Genomic DNA, 12,503 nt, shown 5'->3' with positions numbered 1-12,503 from the left:
ACTACTGTGTCCTCTTCTGGAGGCCACATATAGTACAGGTAATTAAAAGGAGGGACACCAAAAGTGAATGACCTGCATTATTATCGATTATTATCGATAATAATAATTATTATCATTATTATTATTATTATCGATTATTATCGATTATTATCGATTCCAGTTGATTGTAACTTTGACTTATTCATTAGGGATGTGAATCGTTTTCCATATCGTCTTAACGATAGAAATCGTGTGGCAGGGCAAGAAAATCGTCTTAGGCACGATTTTTTAGTTAAAAAATCGTTAAAAATCGTTTTTCCCGATTAGTGCGCACTAACTCGAGTTAGTGCGCACTAACAGGAGTTAGTGCGCACTAACTGGGAGTTAGTGCGCACTAACTGAAAATGATACAATTTGACACTTTTCAGGTCAGTTAAGGTCAGTTTAGGAATGAATATGTATTCCTATTGGCTGCCCTCTTATTTATTCATGTTACCAAGTTTCCTACTGACAGTATATGGGGGATGGGAAATGGAAACAGTTGGTAGCTTGACAAAACAAGTAATGTGATCAGTCAATGTGACTAGAACTTGTGCCCTAACCGTGATACCAGGGGTATTGTGATCTTCCTGCACACAGTGCCCTATCCCTATTAATACCAGGAGTGTTGTGATCTTCCTGCACACAGTGCCCTATCCCTAATACCAGGGGTGTTGTGATCTTCCTGCACACAGTGCCCTATTCCTGATACTGGGGGTGTTGTGATCTTCCTGCACACAGTGCCCTATTCCTGATACCGGGGGTGTTGTGATCTTCTTGCACACATCCCGGTATCAGGGATAGGGCACTGCATGCAGGAAGATCACAACACTCCTGGTATTAATAGGGATAGGGCACTGCATGCAGGAAGATCACAACACTCCTGGTATTAATAGGGATAGGGCACTGCATGCAGGAAGATCACAACACCCCTGGTATCAGGGATAGGGCACTGTGTGCAGGAAGATCACAATACCCCGGAGGAGTGAGGGTCAGGCAGCTCCCCCCTGTCTGTGAAGCCAGCCTCTCACTAGTAATGCAGGGAGGGAGCTGTCTCAGACTTCACCATCCTCCCCCCCCCTCACCCACACACCATTCACTAGCTGGGACATGGGGGAAGTCAGGAGTGAGGGTCAGGCAGCTCCCCCCTGTCTGTGAAGCCAGCCTCTCACTAGTAATGCAGGGAGGGAGCTGTCTCAGACTTCACCATCCTCCCCCCCCCTCACCCACACACCATTCACTAGCTGGGACATGGGGGAAGTCAGGAGTGAGGGTCAGGCAGCTCCCCCCTGTCTGTGAAGCCAGCCTCTCACTAGTAATGCAGGGAGGGAGCTGTCTCAGACTTCACCATCCTCCCCCCCCCTCACCCACACACCATTCACTAGCTGGGACATGGGGGAAGTCAGGAGTGAGGGTCAGGCAGCTCCCCCCTGTCTGTGAAGCCAGCCTCTCACTAGTAATGCAGGGAGGGAGCTGTCTCAGACTTCACCATCCTCCCCCCCCCCCTCACCCACACACCATTCACTAGCTGGGACATGGGGGAAGTCAGGAGTGAGGGTCAGGCAGCTCCCCCCTGTCTGTGAAGCCAGCCTCTCACTAGTAATGCAGGGAGGGAGCTGTCTCAGACTGGTATCAGGGTTAGGGCACTGTGTGCAGGAAGATCACAACACTCCTGGTATTAATAGGGATAGGGCACTGTAAGAGATGACTGTAGTAGATTGAATAAAGATCTGATGTTTCTGCTCTCCTCACACCAAACAAAAACAACACACAAGCAGAGAAGCCCTTCTTACAAAGCTGAGCTAGTGAGTTAAGTAGGAGGAAAAGTAAACATACTTGTGCCAGTGTGGCTACTTAAAAAATACACTTACCAACAATCAATTACATATATTTGAACTGTGTACAGTTCCAGCCAGGACCACCTTTCTAAAATGCACAGTGATTGGCAAATTCAACATGCACTAGCATTTCAGGTGCCTGCTAACAAAAATAATAAACAAACAAGTTCTAGTCACGTGAGTGCTGATCATTACATTACTTTTTTTGTCAAGCTTCCAACTGTTTCCATTTCACATCCCCCCAACCATTACCTCAGTATTAGCCTTGGTAACATCAATAGATAAGAGCACAGCCAGCCAATAGGAATACATACATATATTCATTCCTAAGTGACCTTTACTGACCTGGGAAGTGTGAACACTTTGTTTCATTTTCTGTTGGTGTTCGTTAGTTTCCAGTTCCATTTCCCATCCCCCCAACCATCACCTCAGTGGTAACCTTGGTAACATCAATAGATAAGAGGGCAGCCAGCCAATAGGAACACATATTCATTCCTAACTGACCTTCAGTGACCTGGAAAGTGTTTATTTGTATCATTTTCAGTTAGTGCGCACTAAATCGAGTTAGTGCGCACTAACGGGGAGTTAGTGCGCACTAACTCGATTTAGTGCGCACTAACACGATTTAACGATTTTTAACGATAAATCGTTAGAATTTCTATTGTATCGTGTTCTATAACGATTTAAGACGATATAAACATTATCGGACGATAATTTTAATCGTTGAAAAACGATTCACATCCCTATCATATCTGTTGTTATCTATTGTTAACCGAATTGTTTCCTTCAGTTATCCCCCTGTTAAATGTAAACCGATCTGATATGGTTATTTACTATGAAGGTCGGTATAAAAAACTGTTAAATAAATAAATAAATTATAAATCTAACATAGAAAGACTATAGGAACTAAAGATATAACTTGAGAAAAGGAGGGGAAAGAGGAGATATGATAGAAATATTTTCCATAAAATGAGAGGCTTACAAAAGAGGGATCATCATATCAAGCTAGACGTAGGGAGGCTCCAGAAAAGAATGTGAGAAAATACTCTTTGGCAGACACCTAAAACAGCGTACCAGTGGAGATGGTAGGGGTCAAAACAGCAAGAAAATTCAAGCATGCTTGGTACAGACACAAAGGGAGTTTAGTGACAGGGCAATAGAGGGGAAGGGTCAAGGATCAAAGGTCTGTGGCAGCACAGTAGGCAGGCCCAAATGGTCTGAGTTGACCAACTTATCTTAACATCTTCATCCATGTTTTTCTTTCTTACCTATCTTGTATTACAGTCACAAATATACTGCATATATATTTATATATATCTTACTACCGTTGTCCTAATTTAACATCCATGAGGTCAATATTCAAAGGGTTTTTGTAATTTATTTTTGCATTACCCAGACAAAACCCAAGATTTGAATAATTCCCCTTTGCTTTCTGGCTAGAATTTGTCCAGGTAACTCATTACCCGCACTATATTTAGCTGGACAAAAAAGAGATGGTGATGGAGAAATTTCTGGAGGTGTGGATAAATTTTAGCCAGTCAGCGCTGATATTCAACATTAGCCAAGTAAAGTAAGCTGGCTAAGTCTGGTCAGAAAAATACCTGTCCTAAAACTATGTGGATAACATTATCCGGGTAACTTTCACTCGATATATTCAGCGGACCATTTATCTGGGTATGTTCCACTGAATATCTGGATCAACGTATCCAAGTAACTTTCCTACTCAGCGACCTGCTGAATGTTGACCTCACTGTTTCTGTTTATATCTTTACCATTCCATTGTTTTTATCTGAAAAGTACAAAATTCTGTCATATAATGAAAATTAACACCAGCTCATTTAAGGTGGCTTCTACTATTTCATGTCTGTGGAAAGCATCCTAGAAAAATAGGCCTGAAGTTCCTGCAATGAAAAAAAAAAACATTATCAAGGATATTCAGATAATGTTTTCAAAATCAAGTCTATATTAATGAAACAACTGTTAGAAATCATAAATCACTAGACTAGAGATTTACAGATTGTGATTCACTCTTCATTTTTTTTCTGGAGCAACCTTCTGCTAGCATTAATGGTCCAAAGTTAGTTTGTCAGGTTAGGAACTGTATCCAGAAAGAAAAAGAGTTGAGATAAGTTCTGAGGTGATAATGACTGGCAGCATTGTAGCATGGTGATCTGCAAAAAAAAAAAGAAATATTGAGTTTGGATGCATGGGTTATATTAAAGAATAGGGAGGATAATTATCAATTGGATCGAGCCATGTTAAATGGATTAACACAGCTAGATGGGACCATTTGAAAATTGCTCCCTCAATATGGGTGCAATGCTTGTCCCAATTGGTCCATGCTTAGCCTCTACCAGCACTGGCCATTGAGTTCTCTTTAATAGTCACCCTGTAAATGTGAATGGGAGGATATGCCTTTAAGAGTCGACGTGTCACTCCTGCTTATCTATGTGTATATAAAGTGATGCAGCAGGGGGAGTAGTCTTTCTCGCTCTCATTGTCTTCTCTGGGTTAGAGGAGGTTCATGAGGTTGCCGGAACCTGCAGGCTGACAGGCCTGCTTCACACCTACTTCATGGAAGGAGAGATCATAATAATCTACTCCTAGGCATTTGGCTTAAGCTTTTGACAAAGCTCCTGGGAGGATCATGGAGACAACTATCAGGAGAATCTAACCATGGAAGTCTCATCTTCAGTATTATCATTACCATCATAGTAATGTGAGGGCAATTGTGATCTAAGGATCAAGAAGGTTCTCCTGAAGAGGTGTACACCAGCCTATAGGGAGCCTTTTCTGGGCTCAGGTACCCTGCTGTCTGCCGATGCTGAAATGGAGGGATTTCTGCAGGCACTGTGCCTTGGAAGAGAGGACTGCACACAAGTACAGGCAAATCAGTTATTGGCCCCACATAACCTTCTAATCTCCTGGGGTTAGTTGAGAGATTCCGTCATACCTCTGCATGGGGAGGGGACAGATTCTTTCCCCAGAACTTTTCCCATCCAAGGGGATTTCTGAGGAGTGTGATCCAGCCTCCTGAGTTTACTGTATCTGCAAAATGACTTCTTATATTGACTGTGTTTAAAATTGAATTATTTATGCAAAATCATTACCTCAAACTTTTGTGTTTATTCATTACAGTAGGACCAAAAGCGTCCCATTCATTGTTCCTCCAAAATTTCACGGACGAGACTGGGTTGATGTGAAGAATGGAGAACGAATTCAAGAGGACTGTGAACCCTACATTGCCCCTGAGTCCCTACCTCGCTCATCTTTCCACTCTCTTGGTACAGTCACACTGCTAAGATCTTGGGTTCTATAGTGAACTTTGCATTTGCCAACTTAAAATAAGTACAAATATATTAAAACAATTGAAATTAAATTACCTTCACTATGACTTTTAGATGTTTTTCATCATTAGGTGCATTTTACTAGCTTTCTGCTGCTTTATACCTACCAGTTTTTGAAAGGTCTTCTGTTGGGGGATGGGGAAAGATAGAGAAACTCTAAGCTTCCATTTATATGTATCTGGATCAATATAATCAGTTCAACCACTTTCCTTGGCAGAATGGGAGATGAGTCAACATCATAGTCTATGCCAGCAGCTAGATGTATGCAAGATATTCTTGCCAATCCAGGAGCCTAATTTTCATGCCGGTTTCCTTGGCAAAGTACTTTGTTCTTCATTCCAGTCAGGAAAGCAACTGAACCTTTGTGGAGCATAAAGGCTGCCCTTTCATTCCTGTAGTGTATATTAAGAGAAAATGAGTTGAATACAATAACAGTGCAGAACACGCACTAATGTGAAGAGATGTTTTTAATTTGTTCCCTTTGATTTCTTTAAGCAGGATCTTATGTCATAGGATCCATTAACCCTGACTTATATAAGCTCCCAGAAGACGACAGTGAGGGGGACTTCCCTGAAGGCAATGTTGGTCGGCTATGGTTTGCAGTAGAATATGAGCAGGAGGCAGAGAGACTGCTTGTGGCTTTGGTCAAAGCCAGGAACCTGCACTCTCCCTCCGAGTCCTGCAACCCCTTTGTGAAAATCTTCCTGCTGCCCGACGAAAGGCGTTACCTCCAATCCAAGACCAAGCGTAAAACCCTGAACCCACAGTTTGATGAAAATTTTGTCTTTCAGGTACAGTACAGCTCATTTGCAAGATCTTTGCAAAAGCAAAGAACTTGTTTTTTGGTCTTTTCTTAGGTTTTTTCCCCTCTGATACCTGAAAAATTCTTTAATGGTGATGATTTTGAACAACTACAACAGATCTGTGTGATAATGGAGGATGTAATAGATCAACTTAACAAACTAAAGAGTAACAAATCACTAGGACGGGATGGCATCCATCCCAGAATCCTAAAGGAACTCAAACATGAAATTTCAAACCTGTTGCTAGTAGTCTGTAACCTATCATTTAAAACAGCCACAATACCTGAGAGTGCAAAATGTCATACCTTTTTTTTTTTTTTAAAAGGGCTCCAGGAGTGATCCAATAAACTGTAGACTGGTGAGGTTAATGTTGTGCTGGCAAAATGTTTAAGTTATTCTTCAAAACAAAATCATTGGCCATATATAGACTTGGATTAATGGGAAAGGGTCAATATGGTTTTAGTTCAAGGAAATCTTTCTGTACCAATCTCTTAGATTTTTTTTAGGTGTAAATAAGCATGTAGATAAAGGTGAGCCAGTTGATATATGGGCGGATTTTAAAAGCCCTGCTCGCGTAAATCCGCCTGGATTTACGCGAGCAGGGCCTTGCACGCCGGCGCGCCTATTTTCCATAGGCCGCCGGTGTGTGCAGAGCCCCGGGACGCACGTAGGTCCCGGGGTTTTTTGAAGGGGGCGTGTTGGGGGCGGGGCCGACCGACGCGATGTTTTGGGGGCGGGATGCAGCATTTCGTGGGCGTGGTTTCGAGCTGGGGCGTTCCGGGGGCGTGGCTGTGCCCTCCGGAACCGCCCCCGGGTCAGGTCTCGGCACGCCAGCAGCCCGCTGGCGCACGTGGATTTACATCTCCCTCCAGGAGGTGTAAATCCATGGATAAAGGTGTGGGGGGGGGGTTTAGATAGGGCCGGGGGGGGGGGTGGGTTAGGTAGGGGAAGGGAGGGGATGGTGAGGGGAGGGCGAAAGAGAGTTCCCTCCGAGGCCGCTCCGATTTTGGAGCGGCCTCGGAGGGAACGGAGGCAGGCTGCGTGGCTCGGTGCGTGCCGGCTGCCCAAAATCGGCAGCCTTGCGCGCGCCATTCCAGGATTTTAGAGGATACGCGCGGCTATGCGATCGAGCTTTTTTAAAAACTCTACCCCATAGTGTATTTGGATTTTCAAAAGGCATTTGACAAAGTCCCTCATGAGACACTCCTCAGGAAATTAAAAAGTCATTGGATAGGAAGTAGTACCCTAATGTGGATTTAGAACTTGTTTAAAAGACAGGAAACAGAGAGCAAGACTAAGGCTTGGATTTTTCTAAGTTCACAGAACTTAGAAAATCCGGCGGTAAAGGGGGCAAGGGGGGTGGTGAAGCGGGGGGTGGTGAAGCGGGGGGTGAGCCTGCGAAAGCCGGCAGCGATCGCTGCCGGCTTTCGCACCCAATAGCGCTAGTGGCAGCGAAAAGGGTTCTTACCTTTCTTTCTGCCGCGTCCGCCCCGGTGCCGCCCCGACTCCTCCTCTTCCGGGGCTGACGCCGCCCTGAATCCGCCCCGATTTAGTGATCGCATACAAAAAGTCCTTTTTCGTATGCGATCCCTTTTGAAAATGACTCCCTAAATGATCAGTTTTCCAAATGGAAACTATTCATTATTGAATGCAGCAGGACTTGTGCTGTTTAACATATTCATAAATGATCTGGAAAAAGGAATATGAGTCAGGTGATCAGATGTGCAGGTGACATAAAATTATTCAAAGTTGTTTAAAAAAAAAAAAAAAAAGCAGCCATGGATGAGAAGTCCTGTAGAGGGACCTTGCGGGACTAGGAGACTGGGCATCTGAATGGCAGATGCAATTTAATGTGGAAAAGTGCAAAGTAATGCACACAAGGAAAAACAATCCAAACTGCAGGTATACAATGCTGGTTCTGTACTGGGAGTCATCACCTAGGAAAAGGACCTTGGAGTCCTTGTGGACAATATATTGAAATCTTCTGCTCAGTGCATGGCAGCAGTCAAAAAAGCAATAGAATGTTAGGAATGATCCAAAAAGGAATGGACGAAAAAATGGAAAGTATTATATTCCTTCTGTATCGATTCATGGTATAACCACACCTTGAATATTGCATGAGGTTGTGGTCGCTCCATCTCAAAAAAGACCTAGTGGCGTTAGAAAAGGTACAGAGGAAAGAGACAAAAATGATGAGAGACTACGCAGGTTAGGGGTCTTCAGCTTTGAAAAGATGGTTGGGTGGGGACATGATAGAAGTCTATGAAATCATGAGTAGGGATAAATGGGTAAATAAAGGATAGTTATTTACCCTTTCCTAAAACAAGGGGACATTCCATGAAACTGAAAACGAACAGGTTTAAAACAAATCTTAGAAAGTACTTTTTCAGTCAGCACACAATCAGGCTGTGGTATCTGTTGTGAAAGGATATGGTCAAAGCAATTAGCATAGCTGGATTTAAAAGAGGTTTGGCAGGTTCCTGGAGGAAAAGCCCATTAACACATTATTAGCCAGGTAGACTGAAGAAAGCTATTGTTGTCCCTGGGAGTAATGAGAAATGAATCTGCATCATGGGATCTACCAGGTACTTGTGACCTGGATTGGACACTTTTGGAGACAGGATGCTGGGTTTGGTGGACCTTGGTTTGATCCTGCATGGCATTTCTTATGTAGATATAAAGAAATTCTGAGTGAAATGAATGTATATTTTTGTGCTCCACCCATAACTTTGTTTCTAGGATAATGAAACCCTTTCAAAGAGATGCTGTATGTGGCACAAGAGTACATTTATTTTTTTTTGAGCAGGAAGGTTGTGCCCGTAACAAGCTCAACAGGTTTCCAGTGCTCAGATCCTTCAGGAACATTTGTCCTAGGCCTGTACTTTCTTTTGGGAAATTGTTAGATGATAGAGCCACAGAAGTTTTACATTCCTTTCTTCTCCCTTCAGATCTGCGCACAGAGACATCTACACCTAAATTAAAAAAACCAACTAAAAACATGGCTTTTTCTACAGGCCTACCCGTCTTCTAATCCCACCACATATGATTGATATATAAATCTCTGTGATACAGTCACTGATTATTTTTAGTAATTTTTGTAAATTTTCCTTTTTTGTAAATTTTGTTTTGTAAATTTTGTTTCTTGTTCCTCTTTTAATTATAGTTACTGTTCCATGTAAAGGCCTTACCTATAAGTTCCAAGTTAATTGTAAACCGATACGATGTGCAAACGGATGTTGGTATATAAAAATGCCAAACAAACAAACACACAAATAAATAAATAAATTCTGGGTTAGCAGCTGTAGCCACCATTGTGAATTGACTCGGTCAAGTGCAGGGTTGGACTGGAGCTGGTTTCCCAGTCTTTAGAGAATAGGAATATGTGAGCAAGGTGTAATAGACGAGCTTGCCCTTGACAGAGTTCTGATACAGTAAGGGCCTGATGTGATAAGATGCACTTAGTGGTGTGCATAGTTTTACCCGCAGTTGTGCACGCGTTTTTATTTAACTTCTGTTAAATGTTTTTTGTTGTGGTAAACCTGCTTAAATCTGCCTAGAGTCTTGTTTGAAACTGTACTTCCAATGCAGCAAAGACTTTTGTGCCCAGAACAAGCATAAATCATGTTTTGCGCACATAGAAGTCCTTAATGTGCACAAAACATGATTTTTGAGTGCATAAATCCAGTCTGAGAGACTGCCCTTGCCACCCGAGTTAAAATGTATGATTGGCCTGTGCTAAGAGTACGTTTTAACTTGGGTTTGTGTGCACATTTTTAACTCCCAATGTATTGGCATACCATTTGCTTACTGTTTCTGGAGTTAATTTTTTTTTTTTTTTTTAATGCCTGAGTTAAGAAACTGTGCACTGAATTTCAGTGCACAATCTTAGCGCAGGGCTTAATATATAGGCCCATAAATTCTGGGACAGATGTGTCATAATTTTGCCCCAGTGCAAATATTGCTCCAGATTTGTGAATGAAAAATATCCTAATGTTTTCAAAACTTGACCACTACCACAGTTAGTCAATGAATATGCTGTATGCTATTTATTTACCATTTTTTCTGTTAAATAACTAATAGTTTATTTATAGTCTACAAATGTTGTACAGAATACAGAAATGACCCACTGATCTACCTTCTGCTGCAGGTTTCCAGTAAAACTTTAAATCAAAGAACACTGAAGTTTTCTGTCTACCATGTTGATAAACTGAAGAAGCATCATCTCCTGGGACAGGTGATGTTCCCTCTGAAAAATGAAACGCTGACTGGAGACAGCAAACTAATCATCTGGAGGGACCTGGAGGCAGAAAACTTGGAGGTGAGAAGCTAGTGGTAAGGTGCAATTGATTGTAAACTAGCCTCACATCCCTACATTAAACTTAGATGTTTGCAGTTCAATAGGAAGCAGAATGCTGGAAACTGAATTCCAGCTGAGAAAAATTGTTATGGATTATCTAGTAGAGGCTGGAAATGCAGAACAAAAGTGTCAAAAATCTGGTCCAAAACTTGTCCAGTAACATTCCAGAGATTCTCTCATGCTATGAATGGGCTACAGTAGTAAATAAAACCATTGCGGTCAGCAGCTGATCCGCATCCTCTTTATAAAGAACAGAAGTAGGACGTGTCATGGCTGCCTCATTTCCCTTTACCTTTCACCTGCTTGAAAAAAACCTACAGTATAACATAATTTAAAATATGCAGCAGGACCAGCACTGTGGCTTACTCACATCACTATACTCTGCAGCAAGGGAGACCTGTGATAACATTCGCAGCCAGAGACTCCAGCATGGCAGCACCCCAGTTATTCACCTCCTCCATCCTACAGATTCATACCCCATCCCCCTCCCAAATGGCGGGTCCCATTGAGACGAAGCACACTTTATAACTTTAAAAACATGGCCATGGCTTTACATACATTGTTTGAGATTTACATTTCAGAAATTAGGTACAGTGTGGGGTTGACACAAGCCGTTCTAACTAATGCCATTTATTCATACTCTGAATATTCTACCGCCTCAATCAGCCCCACATTTCAGGTCTTGGACTTGTCATCCACCTTCCCTCAGCACCCTTACAAAACCGGGCTGACCAATTTCCCCCACCCTTAGTCTCCCTTGTCCATGGGCTGGGTTCCTGTACTGGTTTGTTCGCTTTCCAATCCAGGAGTCCTATGCCTTCGGGGATCAGGTGCAGCCCCTGCCTCACAAGTGCACCTGATTACCAACTTCAGACACTGCTATGCCATGTGGTCCCTCCACCTTCACACAGAACCAACTTGATGGGACCCCCCCATCCCTAAGACCAACTGCTGTTGACTTGGATTCTTATCTATCAACAGCTATGACATCCAAAGTATCTATATGAGTCACTTAGCTTGCCCCATTTTAACCGGAACCCCATTAACTTACCCGCCCCCATTAGTGATTCTAGCAGCAATTGTTCATCGGGAACTTATAGGGGAGCAGTGGAAGTGCTTAGGCTGGGATGCCCACGCCATGTTTAAATGCTCCCAGCTAGCCACAGGAAGTTTCTACTAACATTAACAGCGGGAGCCCCCAAAACTCTGGCTCCTTCTCCATTCCACAGTTTCATGCCCCACCTTGCACCCCCACAGCAGCCTTATTGCCCCATTTAGATGAAGCATATACTATAAATGGAAAAAGAGGGCTGCCATTTATTTCCACAGAAATTCTGTACAATGTGGGGAAGATCTAAGCTCTCCTGATTAGTCCCGTTTGTTGATACTTTGCCCTCTTTACCTCCTTGGGACTCTTCAACGCTTCTTTCCTCCCAGCCTGCCTTGCAGATTTTGGCAGAATAATCACCCATCCCCACTTACAATCCCCATAGCCACTATAGACCCAATATAATGCGGGTCATGGGGTCCAAAATTTGGTCTGCATCATAAGTGAGTCCACATTATATCGAGCGCATATATTTTGCTGCTATAGATAAGAAAGATGTGATAATCTTATACTGTACAATTTATTGGATGCTGGAAATAAAGATTTCATTGAAGTAAAGGATGCTGGGCTAGATGGACCCTTGATCTGACCCAGTATGGCTCTTAAAGGGAACAAAAATACTATTATTATTAATTTTTAAAAAATCATGAAATAAGATTTAAAAAAATGGGAAAAAATGGGAGTTATTAGCAATTTCTCTTTATATCAAGCCGTTTCATATCAGGTCTACAGTGTAATCCAATTCAGGTAATCACTAACAGGCTCTAGGATCAATTTATCCATTAGGCAGCTGATTAGGGTGTCAACATTTTTGGGGGGAGGGGCCATATACCCTTCCACAGATGCTCCACCCAGGAGCTACCACTCCCCCCTCCCCCCAAGGGCTTGCACTTCTTTCTCACCCAGGACAGAGGTCCCTGTTCTTTCCCGTCCTACAATTGTGGCCTGACTCCAGCATCAGGGGAGTGGAGCCAGCAGTGGTCCATAGGTCCTCAGGTACACTGTTTCTACTGCCAGCGCCTTTCCTGCCTG

At 42.9% G+C, this 12,503-nt stretch overlaps 1 protein-coding gene across 2 annotated transcripts in view; it reads left to right on the top strand.

Moving 5' to 3' along the window:
* Positions 1–12,503, top strand: part of LOC115095541 (synaptotagmin-15-like) — a 118,243-nt gene that overhangs the window by 29,108 nt on the left and 76,632 nt on the right. For both annotated transcript variants that reach the window (XM_029609431.1, XM_029609430.1), the window contains exons 3-5: positions 4,995–5,140; positions 5,702–5,994; positions 10,154–10,324. In XM_029609431.1, coding sequence (XP_029465291.1) covers positions 4,995–5,140; positions 5,702–5,994; positions 10,154–10,324 — 610 coding nt within the window. The remainder of the gene's footprint in view (positions 1–4,994; positions 5,141–5,701; positions 5,995–10,153; positions 10,325–12,503) is intronic.

The sequence above is a fragment of the Rhinatrema bivittatum genome, chromosome 7 (genome assembly GCF_901001135.1).
Source record: "Rhinatrema bivittatum chromosome 7, aRhiBiv1.1, whole genome shotgun sequence".
Classification (NCBI taxonomy): domain Eukaryota; kingdom Metazoa; phylum Chordata; class Amphibia; order Gymnophiona; family Rhinatrematidae; genus Rhinatrema; species Rhinatrema bivittatum.
Note: the sequence above shows the minus strand (reverse complement) of the source record. Positions and strands in the feature narration are given on the sequence as shown.